The sequence below is a fragment of the Lithobates pipiens genome, unplaced genomic scaffold, assembly GCF_037356315.1.
Source record: "Lithobates pipiens isolate NorthernLeopardFrog02 unplaced genomic scaffold, aLitPip1_a1.2 Scaffold_23, whole genome shotgun sequence".
Taxonomy (NCBI): Eukaryota; Metazoa; Chordata; class Amphibia; order Anura; family Ranidae; genus Lithobates; species Lithobates pipiens.
The window spans coordinates 165,580,684-165,605,885 of record NW_027507785.1 but is presented as its reverse complement, the minus strand read 5'-3'; the positions used below and the strand labels follow the sequence as shown (position 1 = coordinate 165,605,885).

The 25,202-nt window shown below is 43.7% G+C and overlaps 1 protein-coding gene across 5 annotated transcripts in view; it reads left to right on the top strand.

Moving 5' to 3' along the window:
• Nucleotides 1–25,202, top strand: part of XPNPEP3 (X-prolyl aminopeptidase 3) — a 287,901-nt gene that overhangs the window by 71,429 nt on the left and 191,270 nt on the right. For all 5 annotated transcript variants that reach the window (XR_013262366.1, XM_077452550.1, XM_077452549.1 and 2 more), the window contains exon 3: nucleotides 17,102–17,512. Coding sequence is in view for 4 of the 5 variants with exons in the window: in XM_077452550.1 (XP_077308676.1) it covers nucleotides 17,102–17,512 (411 nt within the window). In the remaining variant the exon portion in view is untranslated. The remainder of the gene's footprint in view (nucleotides 1–17,101; nucleotides 17,513–25,202) is intronic.

Genomic DNA, 25,202 nt, shown 5'->3' with positions numbered 1-25,202 from the left:
TTACGGATTTGGGACTCCTTAAACTCATCGTTACTCATATACCAAGTGGCAGGTATTACTCTCCCAAAATAACAAACCCCCATAGAATTTAAAGGGATCCAATTATATGCTTTCTTCCCACATATAAAGTAATAACCTGGGGGAGCTGCACAAGCCTTCTTGAAATTATACCCCTGCAAACACATTAATAATTTCATATTGTTTTGCCTAGAATGTTGTTGATGCGTGTAGTCGTGTAGTTCCTGATACCGATCTGTGCTCCATGCTGTATCCTTACCATCAAACCAATATCTGATCTCAGCATTGTCCATACAGTTAGAGTTCCCAATAGGTCTGGTAGTACTTTGAAAACCTTGAGTAAGCAGCTCAGATGAATATTCTCGAGTGAAGTTTATGCAGACAGAGGGGATTGTCATTGGAGCATTAGTGAACAACAGGAGTGAAACAACTCTGTCAACCATAGTTCTGCTTACATCTTCAAAGTGAGCACTGTTCTCTATTTCAGCCAATGTGCTGGGAACACCTAATAAGGGTATAGTCTTATGTGATATAGGTGCGTGTGTGCATATCCAGCAATTAGAAATGTTCAGTTTCTTTGCTGCCTGTAGGTGCATGGACACAAAGAAGTTATGAAAGGGTTCACCCAATTTAACATGATACTCATGAGTGTCTCTTCTTGCTCTTTGGGATTACGGCTTTCTTCAGGTTGCAATTTCTCACTTGTCACAGTGGCATTGAAAAGGTAGGTGTCATGTATCTTACCCTTTTCTTTATGGTATGTCCATTCGAATGCCATTACTGTGATCCACACCACCGCTCCACCACAGAGGATAATGCTCCATAACACCACATTCGGTCTAGGCCCCAGGAGATTAATTCTGGAGTCTTCTGGCTCTGGCACGAGTAATTGGCGGTGATGACCTAGAATGCAAGGGTAAAGAAGAATACCTGCTACCAGCAGACTGATCTGTAGGTTCCTTCGGAGCTACAGCCTTTTTACAATGGGAACCATGAACCCAGTACTTGTAGTCTTTCAGCTTCACTGCAGTTGGAGATACAAGAATGATCTGAAACAGACCTTTCCACCTAGGAGACAAAGTGGTCCGGGGTGTATGATTCTTGATGTACACCCACTCTCCTGACTTTAGTCCATGCGTTCCGTCACTTGTGTACACTGGTTGTCCTGCTTTGGCTCTGGAAAAAGTATCAGAAAACACATTTGCCAGTCTGCGCACATAGTCTATCATGGTATCTTGACCATTTCTCAAATTTACTGTCTCTGGGGGTGCCAAAGGTGCAGGAAGTCTCCGAGGTGGTCTTCCAAATAGTATGTCGAAGGGTGATAGCCCGTGTTTTTCTTTAGGGGTAGTCCTAATGGTAGCTAAAGCTATAGGCAACGCTTCTACCCATGTGCTTTTCCCATTAGCAGTTATTTTTGCAAGATATCTCTTTAAAGTCTGGTTAGTGCTTTCAACCATCCCACTAGCTTGTGGCCTATATGGCGTGTGCAGCTGCTGTCTTATCCCCAGAATATTCACCACTTCTGCCATTAGTTTATTATCAAAGTGTGTACCTCTATCTGAGGAAATGACAGCCCCTATACCAAACCGTGGTATTAATTCTCTAGTAAGACATTTAACTACCGTACGGGCATCATTCTTCGCAGTGGGGAAGCTTTCAACCCAGTTCGAAAATTGACACACGCACACCAAAAGATACCGGTAACGGCCACAAGGGGGCATATCTGAGAAGTCAATTTGCACAATTTGAAATGGCTCCTCAGTATGTGGAATATGCTTCATAGGAGTGGGAACTGGTTTACCAATATTATGCATTTGACATGTTACACATTCCTGAACCTGCTTAACAGCATATGTGTGGAAACCTGGAGCCCACCAATGTTTTTTTACCGTCCGACACATCCCTCCTGTTGAGACATGGCAAGGCCCATGGCTCAAAGCAAACAGAGAAGGAAAAAGAGTCGGAGGGGCAACTAATTTCCCATGGAAACGCCATAATCCATCCTCTACACAGATCGCTCCTTTAGCGATCCAAGAAGATTTGTGAGGCGAGCTGTCTTGTAAGGCTGATAGTACCGCTAGATCAACTTGTAGATCCATTAATGTGAAAGTAGAAACCAGGTTAGATGCATCATAGGAATGTATAACAGTTCTAGCCTGTTCGTCAGCTAAAGCATTCCCAATAGACACACTATCCTCCGCTCTGGTGTGGGCTTTGCACTTGATTACTGCAACTTTGAAGGGTAACTGTACTGCAGTAAGTAGTCTAACAATCAATTCTTTGTGTTGGATAGGAGTTCCTGCAGCTGTAAGATAACCTCTTTCCTGCCAAAGTTGTGCAAAACTGTGCAAGATACCCACAGCATAAGCTGAATCACTATAAATGTTCACAGTGTCACCTTCAGCAAGCTCTAAAGCCACACAAATAGCAGTAAGTTCAGCTGCCTGTGCTGATTTAGAATTTTGCAAGACTTCAGCATGCAATAGTTTACCTTCTCCGTTCACTACTGCACAGGCAGCTAGATTCAATCCATCAGGTCTTCTAAGGGACGAGCCATCTACAAATAGGTCAGCACACAGAGGCAGGCCTGAGATGGGTTCATCCAATAGGTCGGGTCTGGGTTTGGTCACTTCATCAATTGAGGTAGCACAATCATGTGCCAAGTATGAGTCCTCAATCTCCTCGGTGTCATCTTCTGGCAAGAAGGTGGCCGGATTCAAGGTCTGGCAACGTTGAATTTTTAGATTAGAAGCTGACAGCAAAATCAAGTAATAGTGGGTTATTCTCTGGACAGAAAAATGTTTAGTATAAGCACTGTTTAACATAGCTTCCAAGTCATGCGGACACATTAAGTATAAGTCATTTCCAAGTACAATGTCAGTAGTTTTTTCTACCAGCAGGGCAGCCGCTGCTACTGATTTTAGGCAACCAGGCAAACCTCTGGCTACACTGTCCAGTGGGTAACTGTAATACCCTACCGGGCGATGCCTGGCACAGAAATGTTGAGTTAGAACCCCATTGGCGTGTCCATTAACCTCCGTACAAAACAGATAAAAATCCTTGCTATAATCAGACAAACCCAGACTCGGTACAGTTAGCAAGGATTGCTTTATCTGTTTAAACGCTTCCTTAACTGCTGGAGTTAACTCTTCTGTGGTAAATTTGTAATTGCTTTTCGTATGACCTTTCAACAAGTCTTGTAATGGACCTATTATAGTGGAATATTGTGGTAAAAATTGTCTACAATAGCCCCCTAGTCCTAAAAATGCTCTTAATTGTTTTAAGGTTACAGGCATTTTTTGTTTAGCAATTACCTGTTTCCTTTTATCGGTGAGGTGTTTTATGCCATGAGAGATGCAGTGACCTAGGTATTGCACTTTCGTTTTAACCCATTGCACTTTCGTAGCATCTACTTTTTGTCCAATAGTGGCCAAAAAGTTCATTAGGGATATAGAATCTTCAGTACAGGCTTCCTCATCCGATGAGGCCAATAGAAGATCATCCACATACTGTATTAGGATGGACCCATGGAGCGGCTGCCACCCATCCAGTTTGTCCTTTAATGCCTGAGAAAAACAGCTAGGGGAGTCATGATATCCCATAGGTAACCGTGTCCAGGTTAGCTGTTTTTTCTCAAACGTGAAAGCTAGAAGCCATTGGTCCTCTGGATGAACAGGGACACTGAAGAATGCTGAAGCTAAATCAATTACTGTGAAATGAGTAGCAGAGGGAGGTATCGTTGCCAAAATTGTCGAAGGATTAGGCACCACTGGTACAGATGGAACAATCACTTTATTAACTGCACGTAAATCATGTACCAACCTCCACCTGCAACTCCCCTCACCAGCTTTCATGGGTTTTGGTACTGGATAAATAGGAGTGTTAGCCTGGCTCCTACAGGGGGTGAGTACCCCCTCCTGTAGTAGCTCTTCTATCACTGGCCTTATACCTTCTACTGAATCTGGGGATAAGGGGTATTGAGGTAGTCTAGGTACTGGCAGTGTAGGGTCTCTTTTTAGTCTTACCGGAGAAACTTGCATGAGGCCAGGCGTGTTAGCGCCAGTCACCCAAATGGAGGGGTTAATTTGTTGCTTTACTCCCTCTGGTATCCCCCCGTCCTTTTCCATTTCCCTCACTGATAAGGGCATGAACAGGAGATCAGCAGCCTCCTGCTCCATTCCACTGGGTATATCCACTATAGTTTTCCCTGGGGATAAAGCAATGGTCACTCCCATTTTTGACAGCAAATCTCTACCTACTAAATTACAGGGGGAATGTGGAGACAATACGAAGGAATGCTCTGTTGAATGTCCACCCAAAGTTACTCGCACAGGTTTAGTAACCTCTGCTGAGATAACATTATTACTCACCCCCACCAATGAGACTTTCTCATTAGAGAGCGGCAGGTCAAGGTCAAGGACATTCAAAAGGGATCTCGAAGCACCTGTGTCAATTAAGCTATACAGATTAACGCCATTGACATTTATCATGATCATCGGCTCTTCACCTGAATCAATTTCAATAGCTGCCAATGCCTGGTACACTGTTTGGTCCTCCGTATTATCACCACATTCCGCCTCATCCTAGCGCCTCCGGCAATCCTGTGCCAGGTGACCCCCCACACCACACTTAAAGCAGGTGGGTGGAGCACGAAGCTGGGGAGCCGCAGGTCTAGGTATATTTGGAATGATCTGTTGATATCTGGATTGTATTTTAGGATTCCTGCGGGGCATTTCATTTTGTTTCCAATTAGTTAGTCTATTTTGGGGAACACCATAATTAGAAATGTATACTACACCTGAGGGTGGATAGGGAGGATCAGCTACAGGCATACCCTGAGGTGATACCTGCACCGTAGAAACTGGTATTCCTTTGGGCTCAGAGATCTTTTCTCTGACTTCGGGAGTTTGCACATTCATTATTTTAGATTTCTCTTTCTTCTCTATTTTATCCTTTCTCTTTTGGAGCACCTCATAGGCTGCTTGTGCTATATCAACCAAATCTGGGGCAGCCTTCTTTCTCCATCCTACAGTTCTAAGCTCTATTTCTTCTCTTATTTCAGGCAACATTCCTCCTACCAACACATTCACTAACTCAGGACGTTTCATATCAGCTTCATCATCAACCATCCAATCTGTGTGCTTCTGTATAGCATCCTTGAACCTATTCCAATAATCTAATACATCCTCACCTTTCTTTTGAACAACATCCATTAACACTCGCATATCTTGTCCCTTATCAAACGTAGTTGTAACCCAGTCTTTCAAAATCTCATTCAATCTATCAACAGCTTTTTCATATGCTTCCGCCCCATCTTCTTCTACCTTCAATACTCCCTCCTGACAGGCACCCTTCTTTTGAGCAAAAACCTTCCAGACATCCACATACTTCTCAGGGATGGCACAATCAATCAAGATCCACATATCTATATATGTGGCTTGCTGAGTCCTTTCCATCCACATCATTTTTCTATACCATTTCTTAGGGCATTTTTCCATGTTGGGCAATTCTGCTACAATAGCTCTTATTTCACTAGGCTTCCACGGGACATAAACCTGGGCCATATTAGCTACATAGTGATCTCCCACTATCCCTCCTGGCAGGGCTACTTCCCTTAGGGGCATCTGCTCTAGTGGCTTTTCTTTTAATAGAGACCTAAGCAACTCTCTTGTTTCTCTCTTTCTTTCTGGAGTATGCAGTACCCCCAGAGTTGTTTTCTGTTTTGCTGCCTTTTGCCTTGTAGTTACTGGGCTATACTTTTGATGTATCTGTCTTAGGGGGCTATGTGATTGATCTACCTTTGTGAATTTTGCTAAAGCATTTGGCCTTGATGGAGTGTACTGCCAAATTTGTCCATCTTTATCAAATATTACCCCCTCACTTCTATCTAATGAAGATCCCAAACTACTCCTCCGCTGGGAAGTCCCTTGGGCTCCCTCTAGCCTTCGACTCCTTCCCTCCTGTGAGAAGCTGGAAACAGCTTGCTGCTGCTGAGGGGTAACCTGAAAAGGCGGGTAGGGAGCACTTTGTTCTCCCGTGTCTTCTTCCCTTTCCTCTACAGGATCAACTTCACCTATAGGGGCAGATGCTGCTCTAGATGCTACTTCTAAATCCCTTCTTGCAAACTCATACGGGGATGCCCAAGCATTGGGAAGCTCCTCTTCATCTTCCAGATGCAGAGCAGTTTTTTCAGTACACATTTTATAAGGGGGTGGCTTTAGATTCTTTCGGGACTCTTCTTCCCAAGCAGCCAAACATTCAATCCCCCCACAATCAGACATTTTGAAAAGTAAATTAAATAACGCATCAATTGTTGGGGTGTCAAATGCACCTTGTGGAGGCCACCATTTAGACGGGTCCTTTTTGTATTCCCTTTTTGTAATTTTACACCACTTTACATGATGCTTTAAAGCATCCGGCTCTCCACTTACCATCATCTTGATGATAGGAGTGCTTGGATGCAACTTTGATACATTTAACCCTGTTTTCTTTGCTATTTTTAATAATTTCTTTGCCCTTTTTTTTGTTAACCCAAAAGTATTCATTACCGGTAAAATATTTTTTCCAAGCAAATTTCCCATTTTCTTTGTTTTTCCTGTTACCCCTTTCAGAAATGACAATAGTTTAGAGCTCCGGGACTGAGAGCTCTACTTTTTACTTCTTACGGCTGTGTACCAGCAGCCCAGTACATATATTGAGATATCTCACTTCGTTCTACTCTCAGAAGGACGTCTCCTTTCTGAGTGGTAATAGGCTAGTATCTCTCAACTCCCTATTCCAGAGAACATACAGCAGGTCATTCACCCATTTGTGGCTGTCCGCTGAAGGCAAACCTATCCGCCTTAGGACCACAAATGTTTCTCAAAAAATCACACAAAAAATTCAACATTCACCACCTTCTATTCACTCATAGAAATTGTGGCACCTGCCTCTTACACATCCCTTAATAACACAACTATATACATTGTCATTTCTGAGGGCAACAAAAAGAAACACAAGTACGTACATTTGCATGCATCAGCTATAATTGGTACCATTATTATTCTCAGTAATCATACATAGACAGAATGCATTGAAATCAAAAAGGAACGTGTTACCTTCTGTACTCCAAAAGCCCCACCCGGCTCCTCAAAACCGCACAGAAAGATAGTACGTTATAATAATGAGAAATACAATTTTTCTCACCTGAGGCCTCTTTGTTGTCCCTCCTGTTGCGGGTTGAGAGCCGGAGGTGGGGATGCAGACAAGAAGAACGTCAGGGTCACCAAATGTTATGTACAGCCTTGAAATAAAAGACCTCTACGAAGTTGCATTCATCAATGTATATTTACTCAGAAAATCAATCTCCGTACAGAGGATCACGTCACTTCCTTTCCAAAGGGAAAGTGATGAAAGTGATGATATTACTCAATTTGTAACAGCGTTTTTATAAGAAAATTATAACATTACAGTCTATGTGTGGGAAAGAGTGAAAATAGAAAATACACAATACATTCCAGGATAATCTATTTCATATTTCACATGGTCATTTTCGCCATAACACAATAACAACTTTAAAGGTCATTCTGACTTTTTGGTAAGTTATGTTATCAACAGGTATTTTCCATAAAAACATTTGAACATCATTTCTGGGAATAATCTCATGTGAAGCAAATAACAAGTAATAACAATAACAAGTGAATAACAAGATATGTGTTGCAATATTGAGAATACCCAAGAAGAATTAAAAAACATTATATAAAGAAATACATTCTTATATTGAAGGGGAACTCTGGGTTATATACAGATATGTGTTACATATGTCTTCATATCTTGACTTATTCTTACTGACCATAAGAATCTTACATTCTGGTCTGAGGCTAAGCGACTCTCTCCCAGAAGGGGCGATGGGCTCTTTTCTTGTCGAGCTTTAATTACATTGTCTCATTCTTACCCGGTACTAAGAATGTAAGGGCTGATGCCTTGTCACAACAATTTTCCTCCACTGCCAAGTCGGAGTCGGTTCCGGTTCCTATGATTCCTCCTGATTGTATCTTAGCTACGGTTCGCACCAGTCTTACTTTTCTTTTGGGTGACAAAATTCTTGCTGCTGAGGTCCATGCTCCTCCTGATAAAATTTGTGACTGCTGCTTTGTCCCAGAGAGTCTCCGTACTGCAGTGCTCCAGACTTATCATTCTCCCAAGGCAGCTGGCCATCCTGGGAAGAATCAACTAATTTGGGCCATCTCCCAACAATTCTGGTGGCCTAGTCTACGGGCTGATGTTACTGCTTTCGTAGCTGCCTGTCCCGTGTGTGCTCAGAGTAAGACTCAACGACACCTTCCAGTGGGCATCCTACAACCCATACCCAATGGAGAGAGGCCCTGGACTCACCTGTCTATCGATTTCATTGTGGAATTGCCCAACTCCCAAGGCAACACTGTTATCCTTATGGCGGTTGACCGGTTCTCAAAGATGTGTCATTGTATTCCACTTAAGAAGTTGCCCACCTCTAAGGAACTGGCTTCCATTTTTGCTCAGGAGATCTTTTGCTTACATGGGCTACCCAAGGCAATTGTCTCGAATAGGGGCAGTCAGTTTGTCTCCCGGTTCTGGTGAGCCTTTTGTGCACAGTTGGGAATCCAGCTTGCGTTCTCTTCTGCGTATCACCCGCAGTCTAATGGGGCCGCAGAACGAGCCAATCAGTCCTTGGACCATTTCCTACGTTACTATATTTCTGACCATCATAACAACTGGTCTGACATATTACCTTGGGCAGAGTTTGCTCACAACAGTGCCTTGAATTCTGCCTCCCGATTGTCACCATTTATGGCGAATTATGGTTTCCAACCTTCCATGTTGCCTGACTCATTTGTTCCGCAGAGTATTCCTGCGTTAGAGGAGCATCTCAGGTTGGGGACAGGGTCTGGCTGTCATCTCGCAACCTCCGGCTTCGTGTTCCCTCACTGAAGTTTACACCTCGAATTATTGGGCCTTTCCGTATCCTTCGCAGGATTAACCCAGTAGCTTACGCGTTGGAACTTCCTCCTAGTATGCGCATCTCAAATGTGTTTCATGTCTCCTTATTGAAACCGTTGGTCTGTAACCGATTTGCCACCTCGGTGCCACGTCCTCGCCCTATTCAGGTTGAGAACCATGAGGTGTATGAGGTACAATCGATTGTTGACTCCCGTAGGTTCCGTGGGCGCATACAGTACCTGGTGCATTGGAAGGGGTACGGTCCGGAGGAACGCTCCTGGGTTTCATCCTCTGACGTACATGCCCCTGTCCTCCTCCGCGAGTTCCATAGACGGTTTCCCCTCAATCTCGGTGGCCCTCCGAGGGAGAGGGGTCATTGGGGGGGGGGGTACTGCTCAGCCCTTCCTCCTCTGGGCTGGCCGCTCAGCTGTCGGCTAATTGCCAGCTCTCTTCTCTCTCCACAGTTACCAGCTGTTCCCGATGATGTTTGTCTGGCCTGCCTATTTAAAGTCTTCCAGCTCATTTCTTCATTGCCTTCACGTTTGGTCACATCACTAGGAACCATCTTCTGCTGTTGTTTCAAGACTGGCTTGCTAACATCCCTACTGGCTTCCATCCTGCTTGCAGTTGCTTTCCTTGGATCCCTGACGTCTGGACTGGCTGATTACCCGATCTGGTTTATGAACTTTGGACTGGCTGACTACCCGATCTAGCTACTGGACTCTGGCTTGCTTGACTACGCTATTTCCTATTTACCTTTTTATTAATAAACAAGTGTGATTTTGATTGTGCTTCTGTCTCTATCTGTCTCATGGTTCCTGACACCTGCATGCTTTGACCAATCCCAGTGCCTGCAGCTAAGGGAGCCATAATTGGCCAAAGACAGGGTGCCTTTTGCCAATAATGGCTCAGGAACTAAGTCCACACCCCCCACACTATATAAGGCTGCCTTCATGTCGGCCCTGTGTAGTGTGTTGTTGGCATGGATGGAGAGAGTGTAATTTAGATTGAGCAGGCAGGCAGGTATTCCGTTAGCTGCAGTGTATTTAATGTGTATATATACAGACAGTCTTGTATATATATTATATATATTCACTGTATCCAGTTTAACTATATCTGACTGTAGTCCATTCCTGTTGTTCTGTTTCTAATATACTTCTGGCAGGCAGATTATTCAGTTAGCTGCAGTGTATTTAATATATATATTCGGGGGACTCCTCCATGCATGAAGGTGGGGGCTACATAGGAAGGAAAATGACTCTGAGTCTGTGTGACAGAGGATGAGGAGGATGAGGACGGCTTTGTTATCCACTCCATCAACACTTCTCCATGTTCTGGCTCAATAACAAAGCCAGCAGCAGAAAAAAGTACAAGTGTGCACCATGGCCACGGGCAGAGGATGCACCATGTCCATGACCAGCACTGTTGACAGTAGACACAGAACCTGCTTTCCCTCTTTTAGTGGCATGTGAGCGTCTGCCTCTCCTTGGTGGCCTTCTGGACATGATGTATATTTTGTTTTGCAACACTACACTGTTTTGTGTACTGTGTACACAACCAGGAAAGTAGTAGCAGGTGCACTATGGCTGCACTGTATTATGTACTGTGTACACCACCAGAAAAGTAGTAGCAACTGCACTACGGCTGTACTGTATTACGTTTTGTGTACACCACCAGAAAAGTAGTAGCAACTGCACTATGGCTGCACTGTATTGTAATTGCAATTTTTGATCTAATATTTCACAGCAGGGCCCATTTCTGCGCCCACTAAGAGTATCTGTGAGGGGTTACAGTGTTGTGCCACCACCACCGCCTAAGGCCCAATTTTTCTGCCCCTGTTTAACAGGGGCATGTAATTAAAAAATTTTTCTCTAATATTTCACCGCAGGACCCGTTCCAGTGCCCACCAAGAGTAACTGAGGGCTTACAGTGTTCTGGTACCACCAACACCTAAGGCCCAATTTACCGCAGAGTGTATAGGGCAGGCCGTATAGTATATACAGGCGGTCCCTTATTTTCAAACATCTGACTTACAAATGACTCCTACTCCTACAAACAGAAGGAGACAACAGGAAGTGAGAGGAACTCTACCCCTAGGACAAGAAATTCTCTCCTGTAAGAGATAATATGGGAAAAAGATGTCTCCACTGATACTTTATCACCAATCCTTGTTTTCCTAATAACCCAACATTTTCAAAATTCAATTGTCATTGAAACAGAAAGTGAGGTGAAATCTTCTGAACAGGGGCACAGACAGCAAAACAAATGTTACAGGGGTGATGATAACCCTTCCCTATATTATTCAAAAAGGTTAAAAATAGATTTTGGGCTGAAGCTACACTTAAAAGATGTACCTGTTCCAAATTACAAACAGATTCAACTTAACAACAAACCTACAGTCCCTAACTTGTTTGTAACCCAGGGACTGCCTGTATACTGCTGTTCAGAGCATATAGGGCCTGGGGGCCCCACGCCTTTTTTTATTTAGGTGCGGGGTTCCCCTTAATATCCATACCCGGCCCTAAAGGGCCCGGTAATGGGCTGGGGGGGAGGGGGTGGGGGCAACATTACATTACAGCCGCAGGCAGTTTAAAATGACTTTCCTTTCGAAATTTTATTTTGTGTAGGGACTGTTCTAAACATGGGAAAAATGCGCCACTTTACAGGCATACTCTAGACCACCACCGACACGACATTTAAAGGAATATTAAATTTTTATTATTTCACTTTAAACATTCTTAAAATCACTGCTCCTGAAAAAACAACCATTTTTAAAACTTGGGGCAGGACGGGGGTCCCCAAACACTTTTAATGACAATAACTGCATATTAGCCTTTAAAATTAGCACTTTTGATTTTTCTCGTTCGAGTCCCATACACTGTAACAGTGTTCGCACAAACTTTATGTAAAGGAAGGCCCGTAGATGTGGTGTATCTGGATCTTGCAAAAGCATTTGACACAGTTCTCCATAAACGTTTACTGTACAAAATAAGGTCCGTTGGCATGGACCATAGGGTGAGTACAAGGATTGCAAACTGGCTACAAGGGCAAGTTCAGAAGGTGGTTATAAATGGGGAGTACTTATAAGGGTCAGAGGTGGGTAGTGGGGTTCCCCTAGGGTTCTGTGCTGGGACCAATCCTATTGAATTTGTTCATAAACGACCTGGAGGATGGGGTAAACGGTTAAATCTCTGTATTTGCGGATAATACTAAGCTAAGCAGGGAAATAACTTCTCCGCAGGATTTGGAAGCCTAGCAAAAATATCTGCACATATTAACGGTGTGGGAAACTACATGGCAAATGAGGCTGCCAAGCTGCTACTAACAAAGCAAACAGAATATTGGCATGCATTAAAAAGGGGAGATATAAAACGATAATTCTCCCGTTCTACAAGACTCTGGTCTCGCCTCTGTAGACTCTGGTAGGGTCTGGAGGATGTTAGTTATAAGGAAAGCTTGCGAGAACTGAACTTATTCTCTCTGGAGAAGAGACGCTTGAGAGGGGATATGATTTCAATTTACAAATACCATACTGGTGACTCCACAATAGGTATAAAACTTTTTTGCGGAAGGGAGTTTATCAAGGCATGTGGCCACTCATTAAAATTAGAGGAAAAAAGGTTTAACTTAAACTACATAGAGGGTTCTTTACTGTAAGAGCGGCAAGGATGTGGAATTCCTTTCCACAGGCGGTTGTCTCATCGGGTAGCAGCTATAGTTGCAAAAACCGGAGTTAGACTTACCGGTAACTCTTTTTCTAGGAGTCTTCTAGGACAGCCTCTGAGCTATAGGACTCCTCCCTCCAGGACAGGAAACACGTCTACCCAATCAGATAAAAAGGGTGGTCCTCCAGGCCCTCCTCAGTTTAATCCAAGTACCACCGGAAGGCTCTGAAAAACATAACACAGTAACAACAACGTCAGTAGGCATCCTCACCACCAGTCAATCTAAACAACCCCGGGTGGGAAACCAGGCTGTCCTGGAAGACTCCTAGAAAAACACTTACCGGTAAGTCTAACTCTGGTTTTCTCCTTTCATCTTCCAGGACAGCCTCTGAGATGATAAGCAAGGAACTTACTCTGTTAGACCCCATTCACACCTGAGCGTTTTGTAGCTTGACGCCTGAAGCTACAAAATGCTGGAGGGGAAACAATCCATTATTCTCAATGGAGATGGTTCACATCTCCACTCCAAGTCGCCTGAAGCCCTACGCGCGAATCGGGCTGATTTGGGCGTTTTTCTTCTTTTAACATTGGTGACCTTTTGCCCTGCACAAATTCGCGGCAAAACGTGGTAAAAAATGCAGCGAATCGCGGTAAAAAACCGCCGCAAATCGCGGTAAAAAACGCCACAAAAAACGATTGAAAATGCTACGCTCAGGTGTGAATGCAGCCTAAGGGCGGGACCACTGCCTGGAAGACCTTTCTCCCAGATGCCTGATCCTTATCAGCGCCAGGTCCAAGCGGTAATGCTTTGTGAACGTGGAGTAGCTGGACCACACCGCTGCTCTGCAGATCTCCTCCAGAGTGGCATCGGCCTTCTCTGCCCATGAAGCTGACACCACCCTAGTTGAATGTGCCTTAACTAGAGGCGCTTGCCTCCCTGCCAACCTGTATGCCCCTAAAACTGTCATCCTAGTCCACCTGACTATGGTGGATTTAGATGCCTTAAGTCCTTGCGTGACCCCGCAAAATTCACAAACAAAGATTCCGACTTCCTGAAGTCTTTGCTAATTTTTATATAAACTAAAAGGCTACGCCTAACATCAACTAAACTGAGTCCTCCTTCCTCAACACCTTCTGAGGAGGAGTAAAATGTTGGCAGGATAATGTCTTGAGTTCTGTAAAAAGTAGAACAAACCTTGGGGAGGAAACTAGGATCTGTTTTAAACACAACCCTATCCTCCCAAAATCAACAAAAAAGGATCTCAAATCGAGAGTGCCTGCAACTCACTCTTCTGGCTGAGGCAATTGCAATCAAAAAAGCTGTTCTTAAAAATACCCATTTAGCATCAGATTTCTCCAGAGGTTCGAAGGGACTCTTTGTAAGAGCACTAATACCCAGGCTAAATCCCAGGAGGGACAGGCTCTGACCTTCACTGGCCCGGACCTGGAAAGGGCTTTAAAGACATTCTTTACAAAAAACGATCTTGCTGCAGGGGTACCTGAGGAAAGACGCTTAAAGCGGCAGCCTGTACCTTCAAGGTGCTGACAGCCCTAATTCCACTCCTGCCTGTAAGAAGTCCAGCACTGCTGGGATACCTGGATCCTCCTGCCCCTGTTCTGCCAACCAGGGATTGAACCTCTTCCACACCTTGGTGTAAATGGCCCTGGTCACTGGCTTACGGCATTCCAAGAGAGTCTTGATGATCCCTTCTGAAAAACCTTGGGCCCTTAACATTTAGGACTGCAAACCAGGCCCTTCTTGGCCAAAACGGCCCGTTACCCGGGTCTGAAATTTCTGAAGGACCGCCTCAACCAGCCTTACTGGGGGAAAGGCATAGCACAGGTTAAAGTGCCATGCACTGGCGAAGGCATCTATCCCTCTGGCTTGATCCTGCGAGTGCAGGGAGAAGAACTGAGCAACCTTCTTGTTGCTTTCTGAGGCAAACTAATCCACCTCTGGTATGCCCCAAGACCTGCTCGAACACTTCCTGGTTGAGTGACCATCCATCCTGTTTCACACACTGACGAATGAGAAAGTCTGCCAGTGAGTTCTGAGCCCCCTTCAGATGGCCCGCTGACAGAGACACTAGATTCATCTTGGCCCAAGAGAAAATCTCTCCTGCTATCTTCTGCAAAGCAGGGCTCCTGGTCCCCCCCTGCTTGTTTATATAGGCAACAACAGCTGCATTGTCCGACCTTACTTGTAGGTATTGTCCCCTTATTTTTTGCTGGAAGGCTACTATTGCCCTCTGTACTGTCAGCAATTCCCTCTGATCTGAGGTCTATCTGGCTTCCACCTGTTACCTGATATCCCAGCAACGCAGAAGAAGTGCCTGCTGCGGGCGCTGACGAATCCTTGCCCAATGGACTGCTGGAAAACAGGATGTCATTAAGCCTATCGCTCTCATGACATCTCTGACCTGGGCTTCCTGATTAGTCTGAAGCCGCGCTACTGCCAGACCTACCTTCTCTATCTTCTCTGATGGGAGAAAGACCGTCCCCTCTACAGAGGAGATTCTGTAACCCAGATACAGTACTTTCTGGGTTGGGATCAACTGGGACTTGTCCAGATTGATCAACCAACCAAGAGAATGCAAGAAGTGCTGCACCTCCTGTAGATCCTCTTCTAGCTGCTGGTAAGAGTGGGTGACAAACAGAAGATCGTCCAAATAGGGGATCACTGTAATGGCCCTGACCCACAGCGGAGCGGACCTTTGTAAAAATCCTGGGAGAGGATGCTAGGCCAAACGGAAGTGCCTTGAACTGGAAGAGGAGAATTTCCGAGTTCACCTTGACTGTCAGTCTGAGGAATCTCTGGAATTTCCGATGTAGCGGTACATGCAGATATCCGTCCCTGAGGTCGATTGTTGCCATAAAGCCATCGGGAAACAGGAGATTCATTATCGTAAAGATTGACTCCATCCTGAACCACTTGTACCTGATAAACCTGTTCAGGGGCTTGGGATTGAAGATCACCTGCCTGATGGCTTTCAAACTACGAACACGTGGGAATATACCCCCCGTCCGTGTTCTGCATCTGGTACTCGGCTGATGACCTGTTGATCTAACAACTCTCCCAACAGCAGACCACCCTTTTTATCTGATTGGGTAGATGTGTCTCCTGTCCTGGAGGGAGGAGCCCTATATCTCAGAGGCTGTCCTGGAAGACGAAATTAGAAAAACTATTAGATAAGCATCTGTTCTTGGGTGATATTTTCTTTTCTTCCTGGTGATTTTTGTGTTTTAGTCTTTTCAGTTTTTCAGTTCAATTGTGTCCCTCTATTCTTTCCTCACATACACCTCTTTTTTTCACTATTTTCGGCCACATTTTCTCTTAATGTCTGCATCTGTCACATTTATTTAAATGCCATCACCTTCAGACACAGCACTTTTAATTCTACACTATTCCTTTGTACATCAACATTTTCTATGGAATTTACTGGATTCACTATTAATTATTATTTCCTACTAAGTATTACAATTACAAATTAGATACATATTCAATGTCTTGTTCCCAGATATGCTTGTTTCAACAAGTACACTCTACTCTTGCTTGTGGTTACCTCTGCCATTGTGTACCCCCTCACTCTGTCCGATGTCGCATGCACATATATGCCGCCTTAGCTCCTGTGAAGAAGTTATGTTCCTGGCCCACCTTGCGCCCACCATAACGCACTGCACTCGCTGTCTGGGTTGGTGAGTGCGCTTGGTCAATTATTTATAAATGTCCACTTATCTTTTTACCTCTTCTACAATATTAGTATGATTCAGTTTATCTTCATATATATTCCATAGGCATTTTGGCTGCATCAGCTCCTGATAAGTGGAAACATTATCCACCAAACGCGTTGAGATTTGTTTTGATGCCCCAGCTACTTCTCATACGGAATCATACTTATTGAACTATCTTATGTACCCAAAAATACTATTTTGTTTCTCATTTGGTGGATGCATATTTACTGCGTGGGTGCACTTGTCGGTGCTAGGCATGTTGTCGTTGGTAACACTGTGCTATACTATTTATCACCAAAATTATGTGCTGTTATATATATATACTTTTTTATTATGCTTTTGCCATGTGTACGTTACTTTTATGTGGATGAAATTGATATTCTTTTCTGTCTATATATTTATGTTTACAATTAAACATTTCATGGTGAAATTTAAACATGATGTAATTTACCTCCACTATCCAAATTGCTTCATCTAAAGTCCCAATCTTCCCTTTATAATTAGATAAGTACCTGAATGACCACAACATACAGGGATATACAATGTAATACTGACATATAATCACACACATAGGTTGTACTTGTGTCTTTTTTCAACCTCACCTACTAAGTAACTATGAGTGCAAGACATTTTTTTTGTAATAGGTGAGAACATGTAAGGCTGTATAAAATTTATTTACTAGTACCTGATGCTTACTGATTAGTTATTGTTCTCTTTCTTTATAGGGGAGGTAACACCTGGACTGACACAAACAGAATATGCCTTACGTCGTTACCAAATGATGGCTCTTATCCAGAAAGAATCTGAAATCCTTGGTGGATTAACAGAGCATGCTGTTATTGTTTTGGCAAATCCAACACTATACATGACAAGTGACATTCCCTTTCCATTTCATCAGCACAATGATTTCCTCTACTTGTGTGGGTTTCTAGAGCCAGAGAGTATCCTACTTTTACAGACTAAGCCAGGACATGCATTACCATCTCACACAGCCACACTATATGTGCCACGCAGAGACCCCGGCCGTGAATTATGGGACGGACCTCGATCTGGAGTTGATGGAGCAGTTGCACTGACTGGGGTAGACCAGGCTTTCCCGTTAGAAGACTTTAAACATGTAACACATAAGCTCCTTGGTATGTTGACCCTTTATTTGAAAGGAAATTTACAGTGTGTATATCAATAATTGATTTTGATGTTTTTTTGCTTTAATATCTCTCAGTATTTGAATGAAACATTTTTTTTCCTAAACTATATAAGTAATTTAAATGAAATGATGAAATAGTGCTGCGCTACTGTATAAATAACAGATGTTGACAGTATTTCTACCACAGGGCATGAAAGCAAAAACCTTCATATGCAGTATTATAAATCTTGAAGACATACAGTTTGTGAAAAAATATATTGTGAAAACAAACAATCTCTCTTTAAGATCCATGATCCATGGCCAATAGCAATCAACTTTGATCTTCTGTGATAATAAATCCATGCACCCAATAATGTGCTCATATAAATACACTTAATGCCACCACTGTGCTCTCAGAACTCTCACTTCCAGAACGGCAATAACACTCACATACCTGTGAAAGATGTGCCGAAAATAGTTGCTGGTAGTTTAAAGAGAAGTATGGGATTTATTTTTTTCTTTATTAACCATACTTTACCTAGGTGGATGCAATATCAGTCTGATGCTGCTTCTGTCAGCCGCCAGCTCTAAGTTTGAGAATCGAGCAATGAAACATCGCTGATTGCTCAGTTCTCAGTGCTCCCTGAGCAGAGAGCTGGTGAGTCACTGGCTCAGCCTCTCAGTGGCTTGCCGAGAGGCTGAGCCGAGTGCAGTCCAGGCATGTGGATCCTGACCATATTGTTGTGATCTTTCCCAAACCTTGTCCGGCTCTGTGACATCGGCCGACGGCGGGCTTAAGCCCGCTGTCTGCTGAAAACAGGTCACAGGAGTGCAAAACAATCTGCACTCCTGTGATCCACAGGAGAAGTACAGCCAAACGATCTTTGGCTGTACTTCTCCTTTTAAAGTGATTGTAAAGTCTCATTTTTATTTCTATAGAAATTACAAACATGTTATACTTACCTGTCCTGTGCAGTTGTTTTTCACAGAGCAGCCCCCATCCTCCTCTTCTCAGGTCCCATTTTTATGCTCCTGGCCGCTCCCTCCTGTTGCTTGCTATGGGGGCACCCAAGCCGAGTCACAACTCCCTGTGTCCAATCAGACACAGAGCCGTGACCACTCTCTTCTGATTTGCTAGCTGACTTTGACAGCAGGAGGGAGAGTCCCACATGTGTGGGAGTGACATCATCCTGCCCTCAGCCACTCATGTAGCCGGAGGCTGCGAACACAGAAGGAAGACTGGGGAAGGTGTCAGTCATCTCAGCCATGACATTGCAATGCAGGAAGGCTTTATTCTAAGGTAGATTTCTCATAATGTGCTAATATTTGATGCATACTAGCACATTATGACATTGCCTCGCAAGATTTATTTATTTATTTTAACCACCAGCGGTTTACTACTGCTTTAAGAGATCACGGATATTAAAGTGATTGTAAAGTATCCTTTTTTTTTTTTTTTAGGTAAAAATAACAAGCATGTCATACTTACCTGCTCTGTGCAGTGGATTTTCACAGAGCAGCCTGGATCCTCCTCTTGAGTACCCTCACAGTAAGCTTGCTATGGGGGCACCAGAGCCAAGCCACAGCTCCGTGTATTCATTCAGACACGGAGCCGTGGCCTGCTTTTTTCTCCTGATAGGCTGACTGACTTTGACAGCAGCAGGAACCAATGGTGCCTCGTTGCTGTCTCCGCCAATGAGGAGGGGAGTCACAACCAACCGAGTGTCTCATGCAACATTGATGTATCTAGAGGGAGCTCAGGTAAGTATTAAGGGGGCTGAGGGGGGCTGCTGCACACAGAAGCCTTTTTTTCTAATGCATAATATGCACTAACCACTTTCAGACCGGACCATTTTGCTGGTAAATGACCAGAGGTCTTTTTACACTTTGGCACTGCGCTGCTTTAACTGGTAATTGCGCGGTCATGCAATGTTGTACCCAAACAAAATTTGCGTCCTTTTCTTCCCACAAATAGAGCTTTCTTTTGATGGTATTTGATTGCCTCTGCGATTTTTATTTTTTGCGATATAAACGTAAAAAGACCGCAAATTTTGAAAAAAAATGATATTTTCTACTTTTTGTTATTAGAAAAATCCAATAAACTCAATTTTAGTCATACATTTAGGCCAAAATGTATTCAGCCACATGTCTTTGGTAAAAAAAAAGTCAATAATTGTATATTTATTGGTTTGCGCAAAAGTTGTCACATCTACAAACTAAGGTACGTTTTCTGGAATTTACGCAGCTTTTAGTTTACGACTGCCTATCTCATTTCTTGAGGTGCTAAAATGGCAGGGCAGTACAAAACCCCCCCAAATGACCCCATTTTGGAAAGTAGACCCCCTAAGGAAATTGATAAGAGGCATGTTGAGCCCATTGAATATTTTATTTTTTTGCCTCAAGCGATTGAATAATGACAAAAAAATTTTTTTTTTTTTTTTTTTTACACAAAGTTGTCACTAAATGATATATTGCTCACACATGCTATGGGCGTATGTGAAATGACACCCCAAAATAAATTCTGCTGCTTCTCCTGAGTACGGGGATACGACATATGTGGGACTTTTTGGGAGCCTAGCCACGTACGGGGCCCCGAAAACCAAGCACCGCCTTCAGGCTTTCTAAGGGCGTAAATTTTTGAGTTCACTTCTCACTACCTATTACAGTTTTGAAGGCCATAAAATGCCAAGATGGCACAAAACCCCCACAAATGACCCCATTTTAGAAAGTAGACACCCCAAGCTATTTGCTGAGAGGCATGTTGAGTTCATGGAATATTTTATATTTTGCCACAAGTTGCGGGAAAATTACAAACTTTTTTTTTTTTTTTTTTTTTTCACAAAGTTGTCACTAAATGATATATTGCTCACACATGCCATGGGCATATGTGAAATGACACCCCAAAATAAATTCTGCTGCTTCTCCTGAGTACGGGGATACCACATATGTGGGACTTTTTGGGAGCCTAGCCGCGTACGGGGCCCCGAAAACCAAGCACCGCCTTCAGGCTTTCTAAGGGCGTTACAGTTTTGAAGGCCATAAAATGCCAAGATGGCACAAACCCCCCCCAAATGACCCCATTTTGGAAAGTAGACACCCCTAAATTTAGGGGTACACTAGTGAGACTAGGTAATAAATGGCGGGTGCCCTGAAACTATAAAAAAATAACTAACCAACCAGCGTCACCTGTAACAGTTATATGGTGATCACTGGTGAAAGGGTTAACTAGGGGGCAATCAGGGGGCTTTATGCGGTAGTATATGGGGGTCCCTGGCGCTATAAAAAGCTGCGGCGAACCTAAATACCTACCTGCCTAACTAGCGTCACCTGTGACACTAATACAGCGATCAGAAAAACGATCGCTTATTAAGCTGGGTTCACACTGGAGCGATGCGGGAACGCCACGAATGCGCGGCGGGTTCCCGCATCGCATGCCTCCCGGCGGCAGTTCACACTGCCCTATGTGAACTGCTGGGAGTGTCAGTGAAATGTTACTGACACCCCCAGATCAGTTCGCATATCGCAGTGCGATCTGCAAACTCGGATCGCATGGTGTGAACACCCATGCGATCCGATTCTGCTGCGGGCCAAAAAAAGGGTCCCGTGCGAATTTGCGGCGGGTGCGGCGGGTGCGGCGAATGGCTGAACTCGAATCGCACAGAGATCGGATGTGATTTGCACTGCAGTGCGGTGCGAATCACATCCGTTCTCAAACCGCTGCAATGTGAACCCAGCCTTAGTGACACTGGCGACGGGGGGTGATCACGGGGTTAAACCTTTATTGGGGGGGTTAGGGGGGTACCTTAGAACTAAAGGGGGCTAACCCTAACTGCCCTAACAGTTATTAGTCACAAATGACACCCGCCGGGTGATCAGGGGGTTAAACCTTTATTAGGTAATAAATGGCGGGTGCCCTGAAACTATAAAAAAATAACTAACCAACCAGCGTCACCTGTAACAGTTATATGGTGATCACAGGTGAAAGGGTTAACTAGGGGGCAATCAGGGGGCTTTATGCGGTAGTATATGGGGGTCCCTGGCGCTATAAAAAGCTGCGGCGAACCTAAATACCTACCTGCCTAACTAGCGTCACCTGTGACACTAATACGGCGATCAGAAAAATGATCGCTTATTAGGCTGGGTTCACACTGGAGCGATGCGGAAACGCCGCGAATCCGCGGCGGGTTCCCGCATCGCATGCCTCCCGGCGGCAGTTCACACTGCCCTATGCGAACTGCTGGGAGTGTCAGTGAAATGTTACTGACACCCCCAGATCAGTTCGCATATCGCAGTGCGATCTGCAAACTCGGATCGCATGGTGTGAACACCCATGCGATCCGATTCTGCTGCGGGCCAAAAAAAGGGTCCCGTGCGAATTTGCGGCGGGTGCGGCGGGTGTGGCGGGTGCGGCGGGTGCGGCGAATGGCTGAACTCGAATCGCACAGAGATCGGATGTGATTTGCACTGCAGTGCGGTGCGAATCACATTCGTTCTCATAAACCGCTGCAATGTGAACCCAGCCTTAGTGACACTGGCGACGGGGGGTGATCACGGGGTTAAACCTTTATTGGGGGGGGTTAGGGGGGCACATTAGAACTAAAGGGGGCTAACTCTAACTGCCCTAACAGTTATTACAGTCACAAATGACACCAATGCAAAAAAAAAAAAAAAAAAATGACATTGGTGTCACTGTGACTGGGGGGCAGGGGTAATTGGGGGGGTGATCGGGGGGTAAAGGGGGGGTGTGAGTGTGCCTGGCATGTTCTACTGTGTGTGTAGAGTGTTGGTGCAACTCACCGATCCGCTCTCCTCCGTGTCGGAACGAAAAATACCGACACGGAGGAGAGAATACATCACTTCCTCTCCTGTGTTTACATTACAGGAGAGGAAGTGATGTCACCGGGGATTTCCATTCGTCGAGAGCGATCGCGAGGGGGTGGCCATGAATGAATGGCCGCCCCCTCATCCCGGATCGCTCTCGAAGGAATGCCGACCGCCGCAGGCACCGGGGGGGGGCCCGATCGGGCCCCCCACCCGCGGGCAGGCAGGGACTTATATATACGCCCATATGCCTGCCCGTGCCATTCTGCCGACGTATATCGTCGTGCGGCGGTCGGCAAGTGGTTAAGATAAAAAAACTTCTGGTTTACAGTCACTTTAAAGAGAGTTTATTCATTTTCATGATATATTTTTTTCACAAACTACTTGTCTTCGTTATTTATAATATTGCATATGAAGGTTTTTGCTTTTATGTGTTGTGGTTAAAACACAGATTTGATTATTCACTATATGTCAACATTGGTTATTTATACAGTAGCACAGCGCTATTTTATCATTTAATTTATCTGTAGTGTCGGAACACACTTTGTGCCAATAGCAACTGAACACTAACATTACTAGTCACAGGTGTAGGTACAGTATACTATTTTGGTTACAGTATTTCAATTTTATTTTAGGTATATATTTACATTATATTCATTTGGTGGCAGCACAGAAGTTATTTATTCACATTATATGTACAGCGTGTTGAAAAAGTATTCATACCCGTTGAAATTTTCCACATTTTGTCATGTTTCAACCAAAAACGAAATGTACATTTTTTAAAATAATTTTTTGGTATTTTATGTCATAGACCAAGTGGCACATAATTGTGAAGTGTAAGGAAAATGATAAATGGTTTTAAATTTTTATTTTTTTACAAATAAATATCTGAAAAGTGTTGTATTCAGCCCCCCCGAGTCAATACTTGGTAGAACCACCTTTCGCTGCAATTACAGTTGCAAGTCTTTTTGGGGATGTCTCTACCAGCTTTTCACATCCAGAGAGTGAGATTTTTTCCCATTCTTCTTTGCAAAATAGCTCAAGCTCTGTCAGATTGGATGGAGAGCATCTGTGAACAGCAATTTTCAAATCTTGCCACAGATTCTTCATTGAATTTAGGTCTGGACTTTGGGCCATTCTAACACATGACAATGCATTGATCTAACCAATTCATTGTATCTCTGGCTGTATGTTTAGGGTCTCCACCCAATTCTTAAGTCTTTTGCAGTCTCTAAAAGGTTTTCTTCTAAGACTGCCCTGTATTTTCCATTCCATCTTCCCATCAACTCTGACCAGCTTCCCTGTCCCTGGTGAAGAAAAGCATCCCCACAACAAGATGCTGCCACCACCATGTTTCACAGTGTGGATGATATGTTCAGTGTGATATGCAGAGTTTGTTTTCCGCCACATATAGCATTTTGCTTTTAGGTCAAAAAGTTTAATTTTGGTTTCATCTGACCAGAGCATCTTCTTCCACGTGTTTGCTGTGTCCCCCACATGGCTTCACGCAAACTGCAAACGGGACTTCTTATGGCTTTCTTTCAACAATGTCTTTCTTCTTGCCACTCTTCCATAAAGGCCAATTCATGGAGAGCACAACCAATAGTTATCCTGTGGAGAGATTCTCCCACCTGAGCTGTGGATCTCTGCAGCTCCTCCAAAGTTACCATGGGCCTCTTGGCTGCTTCTCTGATTAATGCTCTCATTGCCTGGCCTGTCAGTTTAGGTGGAAAGCCATGTCTTAGTAGGTTTGCAGTTGTGCCATACTCTTTCCATTTTCGTATGATGGATTGAACAGTGCTTCATGAGATGTTCAAAGCTTGGGATATTTTTTTATACCTTAACCTTTAAACTTCTCCACAACTTTACTCCTGACCTGTCTGGTGTGTTTCTTGGCCTTCATGATGCTGTTTGTTCGCAAATGTTCTCTAACAAACCTCTGAGGGCCTCATAGAACAGCGGCGATTAAATTACACACAGGTGGACTCTACTAATTAGGTGACTTCTGAAGGCAATTGGTTCCACTAGATTTTAGTTAGGGGTACCGGAGTAAAGGGGGTTGAATACAAATGCACACCACATTTTTCAGATATTTATAAAAAAAAAAAAAAAAATGAAGACCGTTTATCATTTTCCATCCAATTCACAATTAAGTGCCACTTTGTATTGGTCTATCACATAAAATCCCAATAACAACATTTATGTTTTTGGTTGTAACATGACAAAATGTGGAAAATTGCAAGGGGTATAAATACTTTTTTAAAGCACTGTAGTCATTTGTTGTGGACAAGAGGAAGACTTAATGAAAATATAAAGAACTCTAAAATGATTCTAGGTAGACATGGAAAACACCACTGCATTTATTAAAAATGAATGTGAAAAATATATCCGCGCTTGGAAAATGTAATGAAATAAAACAAGCAATAGTTGTGCACTATAACCCAGATACCAGGCACAAATAATAATGTATATATAAAAGTGCAGCGCCAGATAAGTAAAGTGCAATTCGTGTGAATAACACAATGCACGTGATATGTGCAAACATCCAAATAGATATACTAAAGTGCAATCTGTGCAGTACATAATATATGATCAATATAAGAAAACAATCAAAATTGCATAAAGACGGTGAATAAATTATAAAACACATGCAATATTACATCACATGTAAAAGGATGGAATTATGTGCAAAATAAGAAAACGTTTATATAGAGCTGAATTTCATCAAATAAAGTCCTATGGAGGAAAAGTATATTGGAAATGATCAGACACCTGGCAGCGTGATACCCATCACGACAACTAAAAGGAGGCCTACCAGAAAGCCAGCGAACCCCCCCCCCCCCCCCCCTTTACTAAGGGAAGTCACAAAGCGCTTGTAT